This window comes from Eulemur rufifrons, chromosome 7, assembly GCF_041146395.1.
Source record: "Eulemur rufifrons isolate Redbay chromosome 7, OSU_ERuf_1, whole genome shotgun sequence".
Taxonomy (NCBI): domain Eukaryota; kingdom Metazoa; phylum Chordata; class Mammalia; order Primates; family Lemuridae; genus Eulemur; species Eulemur rufifrons.
In genome coordinates, this window is record NC_090989.1 from 279,460,134 (window position 1) to 279,484,275 (window position 24,142).

General features: G+C 52.6%; 2 protein-coding genes across 6 annotated transcripts; one reads left to right on the plus strand and one right to left on the minus strand.

Annotated features, from left to right (window-relative positions):
* Positions 1 to 518: 518 nt before the first annotated feature.
* On the minus strand, positions 519 to 16,618 carry GOLGA2 (golgin A2). Of its 4 annotated transcripts, none has more exons than XM_069476859.1 (27): positions 16,547 to 16,618; positions 14,942 to 15,067; positions 13,920 to 14,000; positions 10,606 to 10,887; positions 10,281 to 10,324; positions 10,101 to 10,164; positions 9,623 to 9,682; positions 9,363 to 9,443; positions 8,105 to 8,143; positions 7,780 to 7,842; positions 7,598 to 7,691; positions 7,398 to 7,504; positions 6,107 to 6,165; positions 5,642 to 5,783; positions 5,074 to 5,163; positions 4,859 to 4,966; positions 4,573 to 4,660; positions 3,874 to 4,211; positions 3,529 to 3,642; positions 2,460 to 2,705; positions 2,299 to 2,374; positions 1,884 to 2,158; positions 1,485 to 1,667; positions 1,296 to 1,398; positions 1,105 to 1,211; positions 880 to 1,033; positions 519 to 793 (listed from the first exon to the last, which is right to left on the minus strand). In XM_069476859.1, the coding sequence occupies exons 1-27, from the start codon at positions 16,592 to 16,594 to the stop codon at positions 582 to 584; spliced, it is 3,384 nt and encodes a 1,127-aa protein (XP_069332960.1). In that variant the 5' UTR covers positions 16,595 to 16,618; the 3' UTR covers positions 519 to 581. The 4 variants fall into 4 exon arrangements, with proteins under 4 accessions (XP_069332960.1, XP_069332959.1, XP_069332961.1 ...); XM_069476858.1 differs by having other exon boundaries at positions 1,884 to 2,161; XM_069476860.1 differs by lacking the exon at positions 13,920 to 14,000 and having other exon boundaries at positions 1,884 to 2,161.
* A 305-nt stretch (positions 16,619 to 16,923) lies between these two features.
* SWI5 (SWI5 homologous recombination repair protein) lies at positions 16,924 to 22,650 on the plus strand. Of its 2 annotated transcripts, XM_069476862.1 has the most exons (6): positions 16,924 to 17,072; positions 17,276 to 17,351; positions 17,711 to 17,803; positions 19,491 to 19,612; positions 20,336 to 20,430; positions 22,472 to 22,650. In XM_069476862.1, the coding sequence occupies exons 1-6, from the start codon at positions 16,978 to 16,980 to the stop codon at positions 22,534 to 22,536; spliced, it is 546 nt and encodes a 181-aa protein (XP_069332963.1). In that variant the 5' UTR covers positions 16,924 to 16,977; the 3' UTR covers positions 22,537 to 22,650. The 2 variants fall into 2 exon arrangements, with proteins under 2 accessions (XP_069332963.1, XP_069332964.1); XM_069476863.1 differs by lacking the exon at positions 17,276 to 17,351 and having other exon boundaries at positions 17,755 to 17,803.
* Positions 22,651 to 24,142: the final 1,492 nt, after the last annotated feature.

Sequence of the window (24,142 nt, forward strand, 5' to 3'; positions counted from 1 at the left end):
CGAACTCCTGACTTTGAGAGATCCTCCCGCCTCAGCCTCCCAGAGTGCTAGGATTACAGGCGTGAGCCACCACGCCCAGCCTCCAATTTTTGATATATAACTATGAAGAGAAATATTTTGTTTTTCAAACCAGCTAAGAAAGGAAATAATTTTTTTCTGTTTTTGTTCTTTTTCCTATTTTTGTTTCTTCTAATTTTTCTGTCTCCTCCGGCCCAAAATGTGTGTTTTTCCTTCTAAGAAGGGATATATCTAAATTATTTAATCCATCTGTGAAGAGAAATAATCTATGTATAAATCCAGCTATGAAGGGAAAAAACTTTTCTATTTCTGCTTTTTGCAATTTTTCCCCTCCTTCCAGCCCCCAAATTTGTTTTTATCTTTCGATGAAGGGAAATAATTTAAAAATTTTTTAAATACTGCTAAGATGATCACTTGAAAATAATCCCCAAATTAGGACTTAGTCCTGGCCCAGGTGGGAGGGGTCTTGTCTTGGGACTCTAAGGGGCAAGGCTGACTGGGAGTGGCAGGGGTGGGGCGGGGGCAGCACCACTTCTCCAAGCCTTGCTGACACTGTAAGACTTTTAGGCGATCCAGACCTTGAATTGGTTCTTTTCCTTATTCCGGTAGAATAAGGGTAGGCAGGGGTTGACGCCCAGGCCTGTCTTGTCGTCGGGGCGCTGCATTTCATGAAGCAGCTCCATGATCTGCTGAGCAGTGTGGTTCTCAGGACCAGACCCCCTCCTGGCCACTTCTTGTGAGGGCTCCTTGTTGGCGAGGCTCACCTCGTAAAAATCTTTGGGGAGAGAGGGGCAGGGTGCTGAGCCCCCTGCAGCCCTTCTCTCCTGCTCCTGTCCCACCCTGCCCATGGGCTCTACTTACCCCCCTGCTGGTGAGCTCCAAGCTCCTGGAGGGCTGAGGGCCCTGGCGTGGGCTCCTCCGCAGCGCTGTGGGTGTCCGGCAGGACTTTGCCGTGGTCCTTGTTGTGCTCGTTCAGCAGCTGCATCACCAGCCCCTGCAGCTCCAGCATCTTCGCCTGGAAGAAGAGGTGCTCAGCACCCGCACCCCAGCCCTGCCCGTGCCCACAGCAACCTTCTGGGGCCCTACCTTCATGTCCTCCTTTTCCCTCGCCATCTGCCGAACGTACTCCTCGTTCTGACGCTGCTGCTGCTTTAGTGCCGCTCTCTGATACTGGTACAGTGTGACGTACTCCCCTGCAAAAGGACAGGGTTCAGACTCCGGGGCTCCCCCGACCCTACGGAGAGCTCGCCCGGCCATGCCCTGGTCTCCTGGCTCACCAATGGTTTCCGTCTCTCCGGCCAGCTGGACACAGCGGTGTTCCAGCTCATCCACTTGTTCTGCCAGATCCACCTTCTCCTGCATGAGTGCTACAAACCGGTTCTGGCGCCAAAATAATGGGGTCAGGTCTGGGCAGCAACCTGCCTGCCCCCTCCCTTCTTGGCTCAAGTCAGGAGAGACTCACTCACCTGAAGCTTCTCCATGTCCACCTGTAGGGCCCGGTAGGTTTCCCTAGACACGACGTCGCCCCCAATTCCAGGGGCCGGGGCTGCCTGGAGAGCCAAGCACTGCACCTTCTGTTCCCTCAGCTGCCTACGCAGCTGGGCCTGCTCCTCCTGAGCACTGGCCAGAGCTGAGTTGAAAAATGTCACCTGCAGGCAAAAGTGAGTGTGCTTGTGGGGGGACACAAAGGACTTACAGACGAAAGGAAGCAGAGAGGAACCCTCCCAACTCGGGGCCTCAGGGGATATGCCTGTTGTTCACAAGTGGATGGTATCTGATCACTGGCTTCCAAGGAAGGGGGGTGTCAAGAGAAATCAGAGGGCAGGAAGGTGGCACATAGAAGGGGCGAGAAGAGTTATGTTCACCATGGCTTCTCGGCTCTCTAGGTCTTCCGGGATGCTCAGCTTGGGCCTAGCAGCATCCTCATCCATTCCCTCCTCCTTCTCTGCTCCCTCCTCATTGTCAGGTATCTGCTCCTTGCCAGGTGTGTCCTCCTTGTCAGGTATCTGCTCCTTGCAAGGTGTGTCCTCCTGATCAGGTATCTTCTCCTTGCCAGGTGTGACCTCCACTCCCTCCTCCGTGTCAGGTCCCTCCTCGTCAGGTCTCTCCTCCTCCTCTGCTCCTTCCTTGTCCAATCCATCTACTGGGGGCAGCCAGAGGAGTCCTCAGACAACCCAACAAGGGAGGCAGAATGGACCACCTCCCTCACTGTGTGACCTGGGCCAGCCGCTCCCCCCAGAATCACCAGCTGTTCTAGAGTCCCCTCTCCCCCTCACTCACCCTTCCCAGGGTCAGCCATTAGGCTCAGCTGGGCCTGGAGCTGCTGGTTCTGTTGGCTGGCGGCTTCCAGGCGCTCCTAAGGGGCCAGGAAAGAGGGTGAGAAGGCACGGAGGCTGCCAGGGCCGCCCACTCGGAGGCCCAGCCCTCAGCAGCTCCCTCACCTGGGTCTCCTGCAACTCCTGGCGGGCCCTCTCGGCCACCATTGCACCCTGAACTTTCTCCTGCTGCAGCTGATCCACGGCCTGGGTCTGCTGCAGGAGCTCCCTGTGCACAGTCTCCTTTTCCGAAATCAGCTGCTGGTAGGCGGCCGCGTGCTGCTGGTAGGCCGCTGCGTACTGCTGCACGTAGAGCAGGTACTGGTCCCGCTCCTGCTGCAGACTCTTCGCCTCGTCACTCTTCAGTTCCACCTGCGGGAAGACCCTGGACGTGAGGGCAGGTGGTGGCCTGCTTTCAGACTCTAAGCCCATCAACGGGGTAGTGGGGCGGGCAGGGTGGGACTCTGCCGCCTGTGCAGGCCCCTGGCTCCAGGCCTGTCTCCCTTGTACAGAGCCCCAGTGACTCCTCACCCAGCCCCACATCCCATAATTTTCTTCCCACCATTTAAACTTTAGGCCGCAGATGGGAGGAAAAGCAAAGGGAGCCAACCAGCAAGCATCTGTTAAGTGTACACTAAATGCCTGACACTTTACATGCATTATCTCATTTAATGCTCAACACCTCTCTGAGAAAAGTGCTAACTTCTTTTTCTTTTGTTTGCTTGGTTTTGTTTTTTTTATTTTTGTTTTTGAGACAGAGCCTCACTCTGTCACCCTGGGTAGAATACAGTGGTATTATCATACCTCACTGTAACCCCAAACTCCTGGGCTCAAGCAACCCTCCTGCCTCAGCCTCCCAAAATGCTGGGATTACAGGGGTTAGCCACCATGCCCAGTAGATGTAAAGGATTTGAATATCTGCCAGCAGAGCCAAGACTGGAATCTAGTCTGAATCCAAAGAGCCACCCATCAGACCATCTTTCCCTAGGGGTTAGGGGCGCTCAGTACCTCTAGCTGAGACAATTATGTCCAGACCTGGGAAAAGCCCAGAGCTGCCCATCTCTCAAAGTCAGAGGGCAGGAGCAATAGTCACAGGACTGCTCTGTAGGTTTCTGGGGTCCCCTGTCCCCCAGGCTGGCACTGCCTTTGTTCTGGCCCAGCACCTGTCCCCCTTCTCAGATGGAGCAACGGTTACCGTTTCCTTCAGTTCTCCCAGCTTCTCCTGTAGCTGGCCCAGCTTCTTAGCCAGCTCCATCTTCACATGCTGCTCTGACTGTAGTGCACTAGTAATTTCCATTTTGTCATTGCTCTGGACAGAGAGAAGTAATCTGTAGCTGGAGACCCCAGGACTTGATGTCCACTTCCCATGGCGCAGGGATGGGTGGCGAAAGGTTGAAAACCCATCCCCCCTCCACCATATACTGGAGTGGGGCTCTGGTACCATTTCACATAAGGTCTACCCTGCCCAATTTTACAGGTGGGGAAACAAAGTCCCAGAGGGCAAATGAGGAGGGCAGGCTAGCCAAGTGGGGCCACGCACCAGCTTGATAAAGCCGTCTTGTAGCTCGGCCAGCTGCTTCTTGAGCTCAAGGTTCTGGGACACCGCACAACTGATGGTGGCACGGTCGTTCTGCATAGTCTCCAGGATCTTCTGGCGCTCCTCTGCCTGGTCCCCCCAGATTTCGGCCTGCTGCTCCAGCACCCGCAGCCGCTGCCACTGCTCCAGGTTCTGATGACTCAGACTCTCATTTTCTTGTAACTGGGCATGCAGCTGTCCTTCCAGGCTTTCCAGCTGCTTTTGCAGCTGCTCAGCTTCTGCCTGGAGCTGCTGCTCAGTCTGGGAGGGCCCTGCTGGGGCTTCTGGGGGTCGGGGGTCAGCTGAGAAAGGAAGCGTATGATAAAGCCCTCTGGATTCTCAAAAAACCCTCTTTTTGGTCCACAGCTCCTCTCCCCAAACCTTGGCTCCCTGGCTAATAATTCCTCACACTCATATCATGGTCAATCTTTCAAGCCATTATTGTGCTCAAGATGACTGTGGATGGGTGACAAAGGGCATTCCCTCCTCTGCCAATGTGGCCACTGAGGCTCAGAGAAATTACAAGACTTGCTACCTCCTGGCACAGACCTCTTTCTCACTGCCACAAAGCTCTGGCATCTTCCCACCTCCCAGGGGCATTCTAAGCTACCCCCATAGCCCTCCGACACAATCCTCCTCCCAGGTGCCCCAGTCCCAGCTTACCTATCTGGCACTTCAGTTCAGCCAAACTGGTCTCTAGCTCCCGCACCTGAGTCACACTATGCTCCTTTTCCTCCTTCAATATTCGAATCTGCCCAGAGACAGGGGAGAAGAGCCACAGGGAGAGATGCTGGTAGATGGACAGGACACCATCTCCCTCTCTGTCCCCACCTCCACAAACCCGAAACACATGGCCACTTCTGCCTGCACACCCCAGATTCCCATTTTACAGGTGCCCAGAAAGATCAAGTGACTGATCTCAGGTCGGGGTTGCAGCGTCAGACCTTACCTTTTCTGACATTTCCTGCATTTTCTTCTGCCACATGGCAGTATCTCCTTTCAGAATCTCTAAATAATGGTCTCTGTCGATCTGTAATCGTTTCATCTTCTCCGTAAGCTGCAAGAACAGGCTCAGAAGTTAGGAGGGGCTGTCCCTTATTGCTGCCTGCTCCTGGCCATCTGTGGTCATCCTCCTTCCACACCCCCCCCTCCCCAAAGCCTCACCTCGGCCACGCTTTTCTCCAGCTTCTCCCGATCCTCCAAGATCTGCTGTAATTGCAGGCTGCTAGTATGGGCTTCGGTCGGGGTAGCGTACTGGATGGTGAAAAATGAGGAGGTTAGATCCTGTCCGGGCAGCCCAGGCTGCTCCACAAAATGCTCCCCAGAGGGCTGGAGCTGGGCTCGACATACAGCTCAGGGTTAGTAAAGGTTTCTGCCCTCTATTATTATGACTATGTAATAACAAAAGTGTCGGCTTAGCTCCCTGGAGGAAGTGAACAGACTCACAGACTAGCCATACAGATATAATCTATAGAACAATAGTTTTCAACCAGGACACTTAAAAAAAAAAAAATTTAAAAAGCCCCCGAGATCCTGATTCCAGAGGTCTAGAGCAGGCCCCTGTTTGTGGATTTTTAGCAATCTCTGGAGGATTCTATGGTAGGACCGGAACAAGGATCCAAATTCTCCAGCTCTTGACTAGAAGCCACCCCCCACCCCTGCAATGGTCCCTAGAGACTATGGCCCCGGCTGGATGGGGCTCAGACCACTCCCCATGGCTGCCACCTCCCACCTGCAGCAGCAGGAGCTCAGAAAAGTCCAGCTTCTTCTGCATTTCGTCGAACTGACGCTTCAGGGCCTCCTTCTCAGACGCTAGGAAGCGAAGCTTCTCTTCCAGCTCTGAGTTCGTCTGCTTTAGGTCCTCATTATTTTTGCTGTGGCCAGAGGCAGTGGAGAAAGGAATGAACAAAGAACAGAAAGGACTGTTTTGGTGATCAACCCACCACCCTCGCCACATAACCACGGAACTGCGGCACTGGAAGGGATCCCAGGAATCAAGAGTCTCAAGTGGCAGGCTACAGGGAGGACCTGAGGCTACATCATGAGCCAGTGGCACAGCTGGGACTAGCGTGTGGCCCTGCCCACGTCCAAACCTGTAGAACCATCTACCATGCTCACCTGTATCCCTCCCCCCTCCCACCACATCACCCGCACTACGGGCCCCAAGACCACCCAGCCCCACCTTCCCCCATCCTACTTGTTCTTGTATAAGTCCATCTTGAGAGCATCTCGCTCTTTGGTTAACTCCTTGTTATCCTGCCAATACAGAAAGGTTAAATCAGGATTTGTCAGGTGGAAGATGCAGCTGGCACGCTAATAACAGCAGCTACAGTAACTATTTCGCAGTAACACTTCCTCACCCTGAATCACACCACGTATTTTCAAGGCATTTCCAAGCCTGTGGTATCATTTGTTTCTAACAGACTGAAGAAGGGTGGAAGAGCAGGGAAAGAGATCAAGTTTGGAGCCGGCTATCAGAGGCCCAGAGGCATCAGATGCTGCTGCTGCTGCTGCTATTAGCATCATCACCAACGTGCGGCCCTCTATCAAGTGCTTCTCCAGGCACTTGCTAACCACCTCGTTTAGCCCTCACAACCACCATGTGAGACGGTTACCGTCATTATCTCCATTTTGTAAAGGAAAAACAGAGTATTAGAAGTTCAATGCTCACCTAAGGTCACTTAGGGCTGGGATTTGAACACCCAGGTTTATCTAATTCTCTAAGCCCATTTTTTTGTGCTGGGGTTGGGGTGCGGATATGAAGGGGGAATTGATCTTTTTGTTCACTTTTTGAATGGATGATACTTTCATAGTCCAAAACTTAGAAGGTACAGAAATGAAATGTTTCCCAGCCACCTGTTCCTCTCCCAGCGTTTTATGAATCCTTTCGGATACATTTTATATGTATTATGCATAGTAAACACACACACACACACACACACACACACACACACACGCGAATCCCTTCTCTCTATACAAATGGTAAAAACTAAAGATATTCTTCTGTGTCTTCATAGCCCACATACCATATACCCTCTCCTAGCACGGTGGCCAAAGCCACTGCCAGTCAAGGGCAGGGCGGGCACTCGCTCTCTGGGCTCTGCATTCAGTGCTCACTCCCACAGCACTCCCCCAGCTCAGGCATGGCAGCCAACTCCTCCCCAAGCAATTGTTTGTTTGTTTTTAATTTTTCCCCTTTATTTGTTTTGTTTTAGAGACGAGGTCTTGCTATGTTGCCCAGGCTGCCCTCAAACTCCAGGCCTCACGCAATGCTCCCACCTTGGCCTTCCAGTAGCTGGGACTCCAGGTGTGCACTGCTGCACACCCCAGGCTGCTTCTGACAACCACACAACAAAAGCAGCAAGAAACGGCCCGTGCTGCATTCTGGGCAGCAGGACATTCCACCCTCCAGAAGGGACCTTCAGGCTTACTCCCCCGTCTGGGAAGCTGGCCTGCCAACCAGTGGCCAAGCACATCGCTGGGCTCACCTTGTCCATCTGCTTCTGTTTCATGGAGACGGCAGACAGAGTCCGCTCCAAATCTCCTACACGCTGCCGGGAAGAGCGCAGGCAGCTGGCAAGATCCTCGGACTCGCCTGGAATGAGAGAGTCGAGATGGAGCCCAAAGGCCTCCCCTGAAGGCCTGCCAAGGCGCCGGGCTGAAGGCTGAAGGGAGCCCAGATTCCCACCTTCTTTCTGCCTGATGGCCTGTTGAGTGTGGACGAGTGCTGAATAAAGATCAGACTTCTCAGAAACTAGGATCCCTATGGTCTGAATGTGAACCTTTGGGAGAAAAGCCAAACAAGTGCTGAAAGAGAGGGAAAGAAATGTTCTCTAGAGGACTTGAGGGGATACCATCCCATCCACTCACCTGCAGTTGTTCCCGTAGGGCTCCCTGTTCCTTCATCGACTTTTGCTGATATTCTTTTTTCTCCTATAGAAAGAAGAAAGAAAGATCTCTTACTTGGGGGAGGCAGAGATGGAATAGCAAAGGATGTGCCCCCAGAATGCCACCAGTGCCCCAGGGCAGACCCACCCATGAGACCAGATTATCAGGAACCCTGCGGGGAATGGGGGTGGGGCCCCAGGGCTGAGTCTTCTCCAGGCCAGGAGTGGGCAAGACAAGCCTGGGGCCTTTACATCTGGGTCCTTCCCCAAACCCATCAGCCATGTCATAAGCAAAGAAATCACATTACTTTTTCCAGCTGATCCATAAGTTCTTGATTCTGCTGTTGCTGTAGAGAGAGTCAAAGGAAGGTGACTGAAGTGGTCCCCTCGACTCTATTCCCCAGACCAAGGGGTGGGCAGGGGCCAGGAATGGATTTTAAAGGCAAAGTTCTCGACCCTATGGGGACATGAACTGACAAAACTCCCCTCAAGCTCCCAAGATCAGAGAATTGTGTCTTTGCTGGTTTTTGCTCACAGCTATAAAACTGAAAGCCTGAATCTGAATTCTCTTTAAAGGACAGTAACATAAAACTCTAGAAATGGACTTTGAGAAAAGAAAGACTTCCCTTCTGCCAGCTTGTGATTTAGAAGGGTGCTTTCACTCAACAAATATTTACTGAATACACACTATAGGCCAGGTACTGCTCTTAATAACAGGGATATAGAGGCCGGGCGTGGTGGCTCACGCCTATAACCCTAGCACTCTGGGAGGCCGAGGCGGGAGGATCGCTCGAGGTCAGGAGTTCAAGACCAGCCTGAGCAAGAGTGAGACCCTGTCTCTACTACAAACAGAAAAAAATTAGCTAGAAAACTAAAAACATATATAGAAGAAAATTAGCCGGGCATGGTGGTGCATGCCTGTAGTCCCAGCTACTTGGGAGGCTGAAGCAGTAGGATTGCTTGAGCCCAGGAATTTGAGGTTGCTGTGAGCGAGGCTGACGCCACGGCACTCTAGTCTGGGCAACAGAGCGAGACTCTGTCTCAAAAGAAAAAAAAAACAAAACAGGAATACAGGAATGCAAAGGGTAGACGAGATCCTTTTGCCCTGTCGTTTACATTCTGGTTGGCCTTGAAATCTGATGCTCAGAGCTACAAGAGACCTTCGATACCCTCTAACTCTACCTCCTCAGGAAACTCAAGCGCAGGGAGGAGAGGTCGCTTGTCCAAAATCAAAGACAGAGCAAATCAGGGACGAGCCAGGGTGGGAACACAGGGCTGATGACAACCAGCCAAGCTCCCACTTCCACAAGAGCCAACCACCCCAGGGCAAGTGTGGTGAGGACGAGCAGGGCTGTCTGGAGAAGAGAGAGTAGGCAAAGAGGGCAGCAACAGAAAGAGCCATGTGGCATGCTCTGTGCTCGGGGTCCCTCCAGCTGAAGCCTAGGCCCCCCAGCACCCACTCTCCCTTGGCACCAGGGCCCCCCAGCCTCTTTCTTCAGAGCCCCAAGGGGAAATTGGAGCTCAGCATGGGCAGTGTGGCATCAGGGAACCCCACTGGACTCTTACCAATTCCTCTACTTTGCTACTGAGTTGTTTGTTTGTTAGATAGCTGGAGTCCAGGGCTACCGTTAGCTCGTGGTACCGGTTCTGAGGCACATGCAGAGAGGAGGAGTGGAGGAGGGTTGGGGGGAGAGGTAGAGAGAGCAATCATTAGGGTTGGGGGTCTGTGGGCTGTCTCAGCTGGCAGAGGGGCACCCAGCCCCCACTGTGGGAGGAGGTCAGGGGTGGCCTGCAGGGTCACTGGGCCACAGTTCAGGGCCACTTACTTCCATTTCCTTCAGGTTAATGGACGATGAAAGGCCTGCTCCATTAGCGTAGGATGTAGACTAAAAGAGATGAAGGTTCACTCAGAGACGCTCTGTCCCCTCATGGCTAAGCCCTCTGATTTCCCTTCTTCCCCATCAACTGGCAAAATTTTCTTTTCTGCCTAACTGGGACCCCTCCTCCCGTCATCCCTCTGTGCCAACTTCTCAGCATTCCTATCTCCCCACCGTCCCTCCCTCCTGAGCAGCTCTCAGCCTGTGCTCCCCCAGCAGGAAAGACACGTGACTGGCCCTGTGGTCCAACTCCTTCTCCTGCACAGCTCCAAGGGGGAAGGCCCAGAGAAGAGGCGACTTGCTCAGCGTTCCCCAGCAAGTCGGCTGCTCCCATGATCATCTCTCTCTCACGAACCCCTGCCTCCATTTCCTCCTATCATGTTTCCTTCCCCCTCACCCCCCTTCTGGGCCCTAATTTCTGGGGTACCTCAGACACAAGACTATTGATATGCTGAGAAAGTTGTCGCAGGCTCTCAGTCGATGAGAAAGTCCTAGGGATGGAGACAGGGGTCAGGGGTGCAGGTGCTCAATGGGAAAGAGGGTCGTGGGCAGTAGCCTGCCCTGACTCCCTCGCCTAGGGACTGCCGCCCCGACAGGAGACACTCACTCGATTTTGTCCACAAGATCAGAGACATCATTAGCATCATGGTCCTGTTTAGGAAGAAAGATTATGAGGTGGTCATTCAATTTCCAGTAAGACGCAGCCAGGGGTGGGGTAGGCCAAGCTCATTCCGACAATCTTCATCTCCCCAAACCTCCAGACAAAGTCTGGTCTTAGCTTCCCCCATCCCAGTCCCTAGGAAGGGCACTTGGCTCTAGAACCAAGTTCCCTGCGAAAGGAGAAGAGAAGCCATGGCGAGTCTAGTCCTTAGGGAAGGAGAGTGGGACAAGCACACAGGAAGGGAGCGGGCAAAGGGGGAAGAGGCACAAACCTCAAGTAATTCCATGCTAGTGAGACTAGCATCAGGGGAAGAGACACGGCCAGGTGACAGGGTGTCATCAGAGGAAGGGGCACTGTCAGTTGACAGGCTGTCATCAGTGGAATGACCACCATGTGACAGGGTGTTATCACCAGAAGGGACACCGCCAGTTGACAGGCTGTCATCAGTGGAATGACCACTAAGTGACACGGTGTCATCACGGGAAGGGACACTGCCAGGTGACTCGGTATCATCATCAGATGGTGGCGCAGGGGAAGTGCAGTCTTTGGGCGCCTGTCACAGAACAGAGCAGGGGTTAGGGAGCCATGCAGGAGAGAAGGCACCTTGGTGCCATGGACACAAGGGAGCAGAGCAGGCAGGACAGGTGTTGCTGCAGTCAGAGTGACAGTGACATACGCTGGGAGCCCCTTGGGAGTGTGGACACAGCCTGCCCAGGCCTCGGACCAGTTGGCAGCATTTCCAGCAGCCAGAGCAAAAAGCAGGGGCTGCACGACCTCCTCCATTGACACACAAGGACCTTGTCCCTGGAGCTCGAAAAGACAGCACCAGGCTCTGACCTGGAGCAGCCACAGCAGGCGAGAGGAAAGTGTGCCAAAGTCAGGAGGAAGAAAGGCATTGTTCTTCCAGAAAGCCGCTTGGTGCCGCAGCATGACCCTAACCTGGGCGCCTACTGTGCAGAGAAGTGTGGTGAGTGGTCGTTGTGGTCAGTGGAGCTGTCTGCCTGCCTCTCTCTCTCTTTCTCTCTCGTTCTCTTCCTGGCCTCCATTCCCCTTACCTTGCCCCAACCATGGGCTGTATTTCTAATTCAGGCCTTTTAGGAAAATAAGTTGCCCAACTAAAAGCCTCTCCCTGCCCCCTGGAGGTAAAAAGAGAGTAAACCATAGTCTCATGGCGACTACCTCCACCCCACCTCTTAGCTCCAGAAACACCTACCCAACCAAGAGCACCTGAGAAACCAGTGCCCAGATGTTTCCCTATGACTCTCGGCAACCTGGAGGTCATGAGGCCTCTTTCCTGGGAATAGCAGTTAGCGGATAATCCTCACATTTAGGACTTGAGCCAAGGAAAAGCCCACCCCGCCCCCAGCTGGCCCCACTTGCTTGACTGCAGCCTCATCCACCCTCTCTCCAGGCTCAGGCCTAACTCTCAGCCGCAGCCCCTGGCTCTAGAGATCTTCTCGTGTCCCGCAGGCCAGACGGGCAGAGAATGGAAGAGCAGCCTGACAAGAGAAGACTGCGGGCAGCCAAGGCCTGGTCAGGGGAGCCAGGTGTGGGGAGGAAGCGGCGCACCTCTCTCCAGGGAAAGGGCTGCCTGCTCTCCCGACCCTTCGGCCTTGGCCTCTGAAAACCCAAAGCTACTTCCCTCCCTAGAGCAAGTGCTGCAGAGGCAGGGGGACCTGAGAATGAGCCAGGTTGTCCCTGCATCTCTGCAAGTAGACTGTGACCATGGCCCTAACGTTGCCTTGACAATGTCCACAGCTGAATCTAACAGGTAAGAGCAGGGACTGAGCAGTGGGCCAGGCATGAGACTTCAGGGGACCCTGGCAGGCTCTGGGTCCCTCTTGGCATCTTGGGTTCCCACTGACCTCTAGAATTAGACACAGGAACACTCAGAGGTGGAAAAAAAGGATTTTTCTGAGGACTTTTCAATACATACACCATGATTATTTTGTGAGCAACCAAGTTATTTCATAATTTTAAGTCTTGCAACTAAGAATAGTTTTAAAAAAATGCCTACTCTGCTCAAAATGTCCCATCCCATTAAAAATGTTTTTCTCTCTCCACTATTCCCTGTTTCTGGAAATGTTATCAGCTCTACTGAGGATACTGCAACCACAGCCCTGCACTCTTGCAATACAAAAATACTTGAAAAATAGTTATTGATATAGAGAGTTTAAACACAGTAAAAGGACAGATCGGGATATGGGCCTTCATTTCCAGAGAAGAGGGACCTGGGCTGGGCACAGAATTTTAGAGCATCACAACAGACTAATAATTTTCTCATGAGGAAACTAAGGCCCCAGATCCCTTAACCGCTGAGACCACTGGCAGAGCAAAAGCCACACACATGGTCCCAGGACTCCGCCAGGCCTGTGCTTCCCTCTCCATGCCACTCAGTGTCTCCTCTGAGCCAACAAGGTGAGTCACAGCACCAGGGCAGACCTGACTGACTGTGGGAAACAGCTGTGATGACTGAAAAACTCTCTACCGGTGCCCTGTCCCAGTGTCTGCCCATGCCCACCTCCCACAGGATCTGGCTCTATGTCAAGCCCTGCTCCTCTGGCTTGGCAGAGGCCCCCAGACAAGTCAGGTGTGGAGGAAGTGCCAACGTCACACTCTGAGGTCATCTCCTAGCCCTGTGTACCACGATGCCCTGCCCCCACCCAGCTCCCTGCATCCCTGAGAGACGCTCATAACGCTGGTCATGACCTCACTGCTCCCTCTGCCTCCCCCACTCTCCATACGGATGAATCTTACCTACCTTTCCTTCAAACTGGCCTCAAATGTCACCTCCTCCAGCCTCAAGTCCATTTGGAACCAACCTTCCCACAGTTGAGAATGCGGAACGTTCCTACATTCTCCCTTGCTCTTTCCAAGGACTCAGCCTCCCTCAGCGTGCAATCCTACCTCCTCATCTATTTTCTCCACTGTTTAGCAAGGTGCCTTTGCTATCAAGAGCCCAGTGCATATGGCTAAGTGTCCATTGGATTTTTAAAAGCAATTAGGGGCAAAATGTCCTGGTCACTCATCTGTTTGCTTAACCTCATATCCTTTACAGTTAGTTCCTCTAAAAAAATAACTTCAATTCTCACAACTGTGATGCAAACTCTTTCTTGCAACTGTATGTTCCCTACTCTCAAACCAAAATGAATCAACTCAAAAAATCCCAAACTTCTATGTGGTCTACTGGTTTTTGGGGAGATGCCCAGAGGGCCAGACCTAAAGGTTTGCTAGTTTTTTAAAAAATCTCTCCTAGCCTAAAGGTTTGCTGGTTTTTTTAAAAATCTCTCCTAGTCTAATAGTACCATTTAAAAGCCCAAATCCCATACATCTGCTCCAAAAGTGATTCCCAAATTACCTTTAACCTTCAATGTATGTCTCACCTTTACAAGATGATAAATGATACAGGGGAAGTGAAAAAACCCAATCAGTGAGGCAGGGGAAGAAGCAGACGGACAGGCCAAGGGATTAATGGCAGCAACATAGAGTAAGCCAGAAGCAAAGTGTCCCCCCAGTCAGGGAAGCCTCAGGGGCATGCACAGCCGGGAGAGAGCAAGCCGGAGAGGGGTCTCGGCATTGCCTCACCTTCCACTTGTCCAATGGGGGGAGCGCTACCCCATTGGAACGGTTAAGGTTGGACACCAGCACCTTCAGAATGTCCTGAATCTATAGGAGACGAAAAGGGAAAAACAAGGGCAGGGGAGAAAGAAGTGGCTTAGAGACAGGCAAGAAAGTCAGGCATGGAAGAAGAGGTGGGCGCAGGGAAACGAAATGCTGAAGGAGGGAGGAGATCAATACCGTGGCCTGCACCATCCTTCCAAAGGGCTGCCTGCTGCTTTGCCAGAGGCAGAAACAAATAGATGGAAAAGTCTCTGAGTGACGCAGCGCTTCGTATGCTCACGGGGCCCTTTCTTCAGACCCAGGATGGGGAGGAAATCTGGCAGGGCTCCAGAACCTCACCCTCCATTTTAAAACCAGCCTTCCCATGAGGTTTCACTTGAACAAAGGGGGCTACGGCTAAAAAGTAAGTCTGAAAGACACTGATCGAATCCAACATCATCAACTTATAGAGGAGGAAACTGAGACCCAGGGGAGGAAGTGATTTTTCTGAAGTTACTCAACAAGGTGGTGGCAAAAATGGTCTCAAAATTCAGACCTTCTCCTAATCCTAGTGCCTGGGGCTCTCTGTACCACACCCTGCTGCAGAGACAGGGAGAGCGAGATGGCAAGTGGCTGTTCTCACTGGCCTCACTTCCCCTGGAGGCTGGGGATGAGGAAAATCAAATAGCAGCTACCAATTTATTGAATGTCTACTGTACACCAGGCCCTGCACTAGGAATTAATATAAAAACAACAACAACAAAAAAACCTCATTTAAACTTCCATAAATGTAAATAAACCATTACCCCTGTTTTACAGGTGTGAAAAGAGAGGCCCAAAGAGACCAAACAATTTGCCCTAAATCATACCCCTAGCAGAGGGAGAGGGAGGATTCAAACACAGAATTCTCACCCAGTACCTGACACTTTTTTCACAATCTTAACCAGTACTCCTTCCTTCCTTCCCTTAAGCCCCTGTCCCCGGGGGCCTGGCCAGCCAAGACTCACATCCTCAGGCGGGCAGCAACCATCATCAGCAGCAGTTGTTTCAGAGCTACTACCATTTTTAACTTTTTTCCTTTTCTTCTTTATATAAGATGATGGGAGGTTGCGCTTCAGTTGATACTCCGCCAACTGTGGGAAGGAAAAGCAGTAATACTTGTGAGCACCGTAAGCCCATAGTCACATTGTACTTTACACCTATTTATTTATTTTTTTTTTTACTTTACAGTTTTTACAAAAGACTCTCATTGTGTACACCATCTGATTTAATGCCACCCACAACCGTACAAGGTGTTGTAATGATCATTTGATGACTGAAATGGACTGATAACACAGCTTTAAAAAAAAAAGGCAATAATGGAATTTAAATTCAGTCTCCTGATTCCAAGCTCTGGGTTTTTGCCATGAATCTGCAGCAGCCAGGCGGCAAAACTAAAGGCAGAGGTAGAAAGCAAGCATTCAATAGGCAGGAACTGTACATTGTGTGGCTTGGAATCAGACGGCGGGGCCCTTTCTTACATGTCTGTAAGGGCTACACACCAGCACTTCCCCAACTTTTCAATGTATCCTTACGCAGAGGATGGTGAAGGCACACCCCTAGTGAATCTAGGACAAGCCAAGCAGCATTTCAGAGAGAAGACTATTATAATTTTACAAATCTATGCAACACCATCCCTAAGTACATTAGTGTTTTTTTCTCTCTCAAGAAAATCAGGCAAAACTGATGCTTCAGCTAGATACCCCGTGTTAATGCCGTGGCGCTCAGAGAACCCCAGGTTGAGAATGGGATTTGGGGAAGATCAAGGCTGTGAAGTTCAGTTTCCCAGGATCTGTTCTACAGAAGGTAAGTAGATATCGTGCCAGAGAGCACTGAGTGAACGTGAGGGAGAGAACTCAGGAAAAAATTTTAAAGTCTCTCTGGAGAGTGGAAACCTGGAAGAAAACCAAACCATACCGGCTCTCCCATTGTCACCCATAGATACTGTCAACGTTTTGAGCTTGTTGGTGACGTGTAGGCTTTTCATACTGCCAACGTCTAAGTTAAGGGGGTAAGGGAGCCGGAAACCTCTCAGTCCTAAATTCCGTAGTCCTTAGTCCCCTTCCAGTTGGAAATTTGTGCTACAGAGAAACCAGAAAGGGAGTGAAAACACTTAGAGGGGTACTGGGTCGTAAGATCAAAGGCTAGGCTCTCCGCAGTAATGACAGTTCCGACGGGGGTTGGGACGTAACTACATTCCACTCCTCCCTACCTACGCCCCGGTCTCTGCTCTGCGGTGGGGGAGGGGAGCGCAGGGCCGGGACCCAGGTCCTTGGAGACTGGAGCCCACAGAGCCCAGGGAGGGCGGGTTTGGGGCAGCAGGAGGCGAGGGCTGAGTCCAGAGCGGGGAGCCCCGGGAGCCCCCAGCCCAAAGTCACCCTGGCGCAATTGGCGAGGGCGGGGGCTGGGCTGCTGAAGGGGCGGGGCTGTCTGAGAAGACTTTGATGAGGGGAGTCAAGGGGCGCTGAGGGGATAGCCCTGCGTGTCTCAGGAGCGGCACAGACTGTGGCCATAGTCCTGCCACGGGAGGGAGCCTCGGGCTGGGTCGGGAGCCGCGACCCGGCGCGTTTTACCTTTTTCCTGGCCCTGGCCAATTTTTGCTGTCGGGTTTCTTCCGACATCCCGTGGGGGGGAGGGTAAATATGGGATCTACCGGAACGCATCATGAGATCCCGACAACCACTGCGAAACTGCTTCCGCTCGCTACGGCGCAGAAGTGCAACTGAGCCAGAACAGGCGGTTCCAGGGCAACACTAGGGAAACACATGTGGGCGTGGCCCAAATGCTCCCAGCCCATTGGTCAATAAGAAATATGAAAGGAAAGGGGCGTGGCCAGGCAGCCGCTGTGGCCCGGAGATGCCGTGGCGTCTCAACGAGAGCAGTGTACGTGCGCAGTCGCTGTCCCCGCCCATTCCGGAAGGGGCGGGGCTGGGTCTTGCTGGGTGCGCGCGCAGCTTTCAGTACGCCTGTTCATGGCCTACTTCAAAGACTTCTAGTTTACCTGATGGACCTGAGAGGCCGCTCTCCTGCCCCCGCCCTGGACCCTCCCGCGCCACTGAACCCCCCGACCCGGGCGCCTCGGACCCCAGGGCTCAGGAGGTGGGCGAGGAACGGACAGCAGGGGGAAAGTGCATCATTTCACAGTCCCTTTCCTGACTCTTCACAGCCCCGCCCCGGCTTTCTTGTTCCAGAAATCACCTCCAGAGACCCCCATCCAGTCCTCCAGATGCTCCCTCTCTCAGAACCGCCCTTCCTCAAGCGTCCCTTCCCTGATCCTGGGAGTGTATCTGCCCCACTCCCAGGTTGGTCCAGCCCCGGGCACTTCTACTTCCCAGCTGCTCTTCCTCTGGCACCCCGCAGTACCCCTTTCCTCTGAGAGCAGATTCTTTTTTTTTTTTTTTTTTTTTTTTTGAGACAGAGTCTCACTCTGTTGCCCAGGCTAGCGTGAGTGCCGTGGCGTCAGCCTAGCTCACAGCAACCTCAAACTCCTGAGCTCAAGCGATCCTCCTGTCTCAGCCTCCCGAGTAGCTGGGACTACAGGCATGAGCCACCATGCCCGGCTAATTTTTTCTATATATATTTTTAGCTGTCCATATAATTTCTTTCTATTTTTAGTAGAGATGGGGTCTCGCTCTTGCTCAGGCTGGTCTCGAACTCCTGAGCTCGAACGATCCGCCCACCTCGGCCTCCCAGAGTGCTAGGATTACAGGCGTGAGCCACCGCGCCCGGCCTGAGAGCAGATTCTTGTCCAACCAGCCTTTCCCCTCGGATTCCTCTACAGGACTGAACCCGGACTTAACCGAAGTTACCGCGGGACTTTCCGATCCCCTGTGAGTACGTCTGTGCCCCCTCCCCCACCCTCCATCGTGTAAATCACTGCTGCTCCCGGCGCTCCTCTCCATCCCAACAGCAGACCTACAGTGCTGAGAACCTCCAGGGCATTTCTCTATCCCTCCCATTCCTTTTCTCCTGCTCTCCAATCTTCAAAGAAGTGCTGTCCTGGCCTGACCAGAGCCAACCCTCCTCCTCCCCGTCCCCACGCCTCCCTCCTCCTGCCTCCTCAGGTGCCCTTCCCTCTCTCCAGCGCCAGCCATCTCTCCTGCTCACTGGTTTCTCCCCTCACGCAGCCCTGCTTTTAAACCCACAGGTCCCCTATCAGGAAAACGCTTGGCCTTTACACTGGCCACTCCTTTTAGCTGCCAGTAGTCTCTCCTCTTCTCTGGCAAACCACCCCCAAAACTCAGCCTCCTTCTCTCATCCCCAGATGGGATTTCCTCTACCACCACTCTCAAGTTAGATCCGGAAAGACTTGGGATGTGTTTGTTCATCAATTAAGCAACTGCCCGGATGCAAGTGTGTGCCAGATGGCACCTGCCCTCCAGGAACTACAGGCTGGAGGATAAACAGGCAAAAAAAATTCCAGGACAGAATGAGCATGGTTGTGTGAGGGGGAGAAGGGAAGCTCAGATTTAGGTATGCTAAGAGGGCCCCCCCAGAGGTGGTGAGGTCAGAGAGAGACTCTGTCTCCAAAAAAAAAGAGATAGTGAGCGACTGAGGCATTACCATTTTAGACAGGGTACTCAGGGAAGACCTTTCTGATGAGGTGACGTGTGAGTAGAGCTTTAAATGGAGATATCTGGAGGAAGAACATAATTGTTGGGTATTTCTCTTTGGGGCTAGGCCACACATTCCATGGAGGCAGAAGGCCAGGCTTGGTCTGTCATTCACTGCTGTGCCCCTGGAGCCTTTGCCAGTGCCTGGCAGATGGCGCTCACTCACTATTTGTTAAGTGACTGGTTACAAACCACTGTCCTAAAAACAGGAACAATGTCTCTATTGTATCACATGTAGACAGTTCATCCAACGTACATTTCCTGCAGATTAGCTGTATACTAGGCACTGGCCTTTGCAGCTTTTAGAGGCAGAAAGGGCAAAGATGAATTATAGCCCTAGGGAAGGATTTTGTTATCCAATGAGATTATAAACTCAGTGATATCACAGATTTGAGAAGGGAACCCAAGAAGGGGACCCGGAGCAGATTCTCTGGGGTCAGACTGGGGGCCAGGGCAAGCCCTTTAGTTAGGATTGGGTTTGGCTGGCAGTGAAAGAAAACCCCTAAATAACAGTGGCTTAGACAGTCCTCAGGGACCCAGGTCTCTATCTTGTTTCCCCACGACCTCAACGTGCAGCTTTTACCTTGTCATCCAAGATAGCTGTCAGCCCCGCCACTGCATCCACATTCCGGCCAGCGGGAAGGAGGAAGGCCCAGGGAAAGGAAGACTTCTCCCTGGAAAGACAGTTCTACATGTTGCATGCACCATTTGTGATTAAGTGCCACTTGCCAGAATGTAGTCATAGGCCCACTTCTACTTCCAAGGGAAGCTGGGAAATGAACTCTCATTCTGGAGGTGGGGGTGGGTACTACCAAGCAGAAGTGGGGAGTGGCTGTTGGGGGGCAACACGTAGGCTCTGAATTACTTACTTGCCAGTCCAGCTGATGACTTTTCTGCCACTCAGCGACCATCTCCCAAGTCTGGCCAGGCTGATGGGACTGGCGAGGAGTCTCTGTACCTTGACATTCAGAAACTGAGGGAGAAGAAGGACGTGCTGGACAAGGAGATCTCCCAGTTAATATCTGAGTAAGCCTCACGGTTCCTCAGCGTGGTTAAGATAACTTGTTAGTGTCCAGTGACTGACACCCAGTCACACTAGTTTAGCATAAAAACAGAACAGTGCCTTTGGGTTCAGTTGTCTCAGCAGCCTCTCTGGGTGGGAGGTGGTCAGACTGGGCAGCCGGGAGCTGGGAACTGGAAAGCTGCTGGGAATGGGGGCTGCCGTTCTCCCAGGCTCCCCCAGGGCTGCAGTCTCTGTTTCTGCTTCCATCTGCGCAGACTCCATTCTCTCTGCAGGTGGGGTTTTCCGTGTGTAGGGGAAGCTGGCTCTCCCACAACTCCTAGAGTTCCCTCTCCTGCCACAGGGCAGAGAATGAGCAGCCTTGGAATGTGCATTTCACACTTGAGGGACTTTGCCTGACTGTTTGGATCACATGCCCATCTGTGAGTCCCTCGGCTGTGGCCAGGGTCACATAAAACCAATGTGGCTATGGACCCACCCCCACCCCCTGTCCCAGGGGACAGGGCACATTTGCCAGGAGTAAGAGCTGGGCAGATCCCCTGCCCTGCTTAAGCTTCATGAGGGCATGGTCTGTCTTGTCATCACTATATCCCCAGTGCCTGGCACTGAGTAGGCCCCTAGTGAACCCTATGTTTATTAAACACATGCCCCATTACTGTCTGAGCATTGGGTCCTCGTCGCTTTCTTAACAGTGCTGTCTCTCCCTCTCTCCCCACCACTCACCACAGAGGCTACCGTGTGGATGAACTGGAGGACCACATCGCACAGCTCCATGAGTACAATGACATCAAGGACGTAGGGCAGATGCTGCTGGGCAAGCTAGGTGAGCAGCAGGACTCCAGAGGAGCAAGCAGGGTTGGGGGGGGAGGGTGTCCCTTCCCCTAGGGGTGCTAGATTTTGTTCCTTTGCCAGCTTTCCCCCCCCATTCTCAGCTGCCCCACTCCTGGAATGCCCCAGCCCCTCTTCTCACCAGCCTTTGGTCTCCTTGGCCACCCAGCAAAGCAGCTGTACAGCTCTTACCTGAGTTCCTGGGTTTTTTCCTTAAGTACAGAGCCTGCTTTGGAGCTGCAGGCAGGTTAGAGCAGGGCTCACCCACCTGCTAGACTAAAAGGACTCAGGGTCCCAGTCTTTCAGGGCCTGCTCAAAGTGATAGAGATACCAACCGTGCCTCAGGTGGCTGATGTGCAAAGGAAGCGTGGTTTAAATGGGTATTTTGCTCCTACTTGAACAAAATCTTGCTATCCATAGGGCTTTAGCCAAGGCGCAGACACCTGTGTGTCTGGGCTGGCTAGGATAGCCCACCTTGGAGATAAAGAAATGTGCAGATGGCCTTGTACAAACTCTACAGTCCCAGCCCAGCTCAGGTGCTGGGCACCCTGTGTGATAGTGTTCAGAGGTGGGGCTATCTCTTCTGGTTGGTGTTTTGTAAAATAAAAAATTAAAAAAAAATTAAAAAAAAAAAAAAAAGAGCTGGGGCTGCCTGTCCAGTTGCTGCCTGAGTTTTGGCACTTGTTGCAGAAATCAGCATCCAGGATTCCACAGCAGGGAGGGCTTCTCTGGGTTTCATTGGAGAATGGGCCCCAGAGGAGGGGAAGGAGAAAACAGGAGGAGGGAATATGAGTGGATGAAGAGAGGAGGGTGACCAAGGCCCAAGAAGAAAGGAAGGTGAGGGGAGTGCAGCCCAGTGGTTAAGAGCATAAGCTCTTGTTAGATACAACCACCTTGAGACCTGCAACTTCAGGTATATGACCTGGAGCAGGGGCCTGTCCTTTGTTTATTCAGTGGATATTTATTGAGCACCTGCTCTGTGCCAGGCCCTCTACAGGGTGCTGGGAGTACTTTGGTCAGCCAGGCACTTGAAGATCTCTGTTCTCACATGGCTTATGTTTTAGTTTTGGGGTTCAGGGAATGGTTAGTAAGTAAATGGACACAGAAAATTAATTAGAAACTGTGTTAAGTGCCATGAAAGAGATAAAGGGCAGCGGTTGAGGGATACTGAGGCATGAACAGGGTGTGGGTGGGGGGAGGTAAGGTGGTCAGGGGAGACCTGAGGAGAACCCTTACCAGGGGAGAAAAGGACGTGTCTTTGCAGAGAACAGAAGAGGAACAGCATCCCAGGGACTGCAGACAGGCAAGGGCTGGCACGTGGGCCATGCTGAGCCTGGGGTTTTCAGCAGGCATGGATTATGCCATCAATTTATATTTTCAGGGCTGGGCAAGGTGGCTCACACCTGTCATTCTAGCACTTTGGGAAGCTGAGGTGGGAGGATCGCTTGAGGCCAGGAGTTGGCCAGCCTGGGCAATAGTGAGACCCCTGTCTCTACAAAAACTTAACAAAATTAGTTAGTTGGTGTGGTGGCTGTGCCTGTAGTCCCAGCTACTTGGGAGGCTGAGGCAGGAGGATCGCTTGAGCCCAGGAATTTGAGGCTGCAGTGAGCTATGGTGATGACACCGCAATCTAGCCCAGGGCAACAGAGCAAGACCCTGTCTCAAAAACAAAATTTACATTTTAAGCAGATGACTCTAGCTGCTCTGTGTGGAGAATAGATTCAAGGGGAGCTCTGTTTCATTCCTCTGCAAGATGGGGTGAGGGCTTAAGGAATCTTCATAGGCCAAGTGTTGAATACAGTGCCCCGCACATGGAGGAGCCCAGGTGTGGGCTGTTAGCATGGGGTGGCCAAGCAGGGCCCCCAGGGAGCTGCCTGGAAGAAGTAGCAGGGAGGTTACCTTGGCCAATTAGGTGAGGTGCAGTTGTGGGCACTGGCTTGAAGCCAGAGATATTGGTCCTTGGTGGGTCAGGACAGTGACTCTGCCCCAGGGCTTTGGCATACTCCCTCTGGACATTGATCCTTCCTTCCTTTCAGCTGTGATTCGAGGTGTCACCACCAAAGAGTTGTATCCAGAGTTTGGTCTGGACATGAATGACTGAGCAGAGGCTCACGCCCCTTGTCCGTGGCCCAGAGGGGCAGGTGGGTATGGACATGAGAAGCCATGAGAGCACAACCAGCACACCTACAAGGTTTCTAGCAAGAAAATGCCAGAAGCTCTTTTCCAGAGAGCCCAACCTCCTGCCCAGAGAAGAAGGGAGGAAGGGGTGTTCCCAGCTGCAAGATTCCTGAAACATCCCAGCAAGACCTGTGCAGGGGTATGTGTATCCTGTTTGTCAATAAACATGTCTGTATACTGATTCTGTCTTCTCTGATCACCCCAGGCACAGCCGGGAGAAAGCCTGCCTGGGATTAAAACAGGCTTACACATGCCAGGCACTGTGCTAAGTACTTTACGTCCATCATCTCTGATGCTTAACACCATCATACGAGGAATCAGTTTTACTGTCCCCGTCTTACAGATGAAGTCATTGAGGCTCAGAGAGGCAAAGTGTCTTGCCCAAGGTCACACAGGGCAGTAAGTGGCTGAGCAGGGATTTGAGCCCAAGGCTGGCTCTGAAGCTTGCGCTTTGCATACTGCCTTTGTGGGTCGAGGAGAAGCAGGTATGAGCTGAGAGTGAGCAATGGTGACATTGGGAAGAATTCCTCCCTTGGAAGTCAGTGTGTGGAACAAGGGTTCCAGCGTCCAGTTATAATTCTCTGCCAAGCAAGGGTGAGCTGTCACCCTTTCTTCACTGTGTGTTGCCATCGTGGATAATCACCGCAGCAGAAAAGCAGCCGAGCAGTCCAGAATGGCAGCGTTGCACACCGGCCAGCTCAGCGCTCTCAGTCCGCCAGCCGCCCTCTGGCCCCATCCCTGCTGGGTGTCTCATGAGATTTCGGGTGGGATGGCAGTGCTTAGGGACAGCCTGTTGGGAGGCAAAGGAAATATAGTTTCTAAAAACCAGCCGTGCGAGTTGGGCCTGGGTTTGAGTCCCAGCTCTGCCCACTTCTGAGTTGTTTGACCACCAGCAGCTGACTTGGCCTCGGTGAAGGGCCAACAATAGCAGCACTGTGTTCACCAGGGCAGTCGGCAAACCACCGCCTCAACAAACAGCCGCCAAGTCTCCGTGGCTGAACACAATAGAGGTCTATTTGTCTCACGTCTGTTGAGGGTCTGGTAGCCCTGCTCGGTTTTGTAGCTACATGGCCAGAACATGTGGCCACCAGAGTCATCACGGCAGGGGAAGAGAGAGAAACACATCAACTCCAAACGGACTCCCCCAAATCTGGCAGACATCACTTCTGCTACAACTAGCCATGTGGCCCAAACTGCCCCTGAGGGAGGCTGGGAAATGAGGGTGAGCACGTGAATATTTGATGGGGAACAACTGTCCCAGCCACAAGGACCCCCCTCCAAAGGGGGAGCAACTGCGTAGGACTCAGCTCCTAGGACTTGGCTGGACGGCAGCCCCTTCCCCCAGAGACCCTCGCCCATGCTCTGGGTCCCTGCCAGACCTCAGACACTTATCTGCCCTTCTAGATTCACCTGAAAGGCCCCCAGGACACTGGCCCCAAGCAGCAGGCATTCTCATTTCTGGGCTTTCCTTACCATTTCTTATACTTTATACTTTCACATCATAATGTCAAACGGCTTTCACAACCACC

Bases quoted from the DNA above. Each gene is read 5' to 3' on its own strand.
- GOLGA2 (XM_069476858.1), bottom strand. From the start codon at position 16,594: ATGTCGGAAGAAACCCGACAGCAAAAATTGGCCAGGGCCAGGAAAAAG. The intron at 7,843-8,104 runs GTAATGTGATTT...TTCTTTCTATAG, and splicing joins TTATGGATCAGCTGGAAAAA to GAGAAAAAAGAATATCAGCA. The intron at 6,166-7,397 runs GTGAGCCCAGCG...CTGTATTGGCAG, and splicing joins AACAGAAGCAGATGGACAAG to GATAACAAGGAGTTAACCAA.
- SWI5 (XM_069476862.1), top strand. From the start codon at position 16,978: ATGGACCTGAGAGGCCGCTCTCCTGCCCCCGCCCTGGACCCTCCCGCG. The intron at 17,352-17,710 runs GCAGATTCTTTT...CCGGCCTGAGAG, and splicing joins AGTACCCCTTTCCTCTGAGA to CAGATTCTTGTCCAACCAGC. The intron at 17,804-19,490 runs GTGAGTACGTCT...TCTGCCACTCAG, and splicing joins GCGGGACTTTCCGATCCCCT to CGACCATCTCCCAAGTCTGG.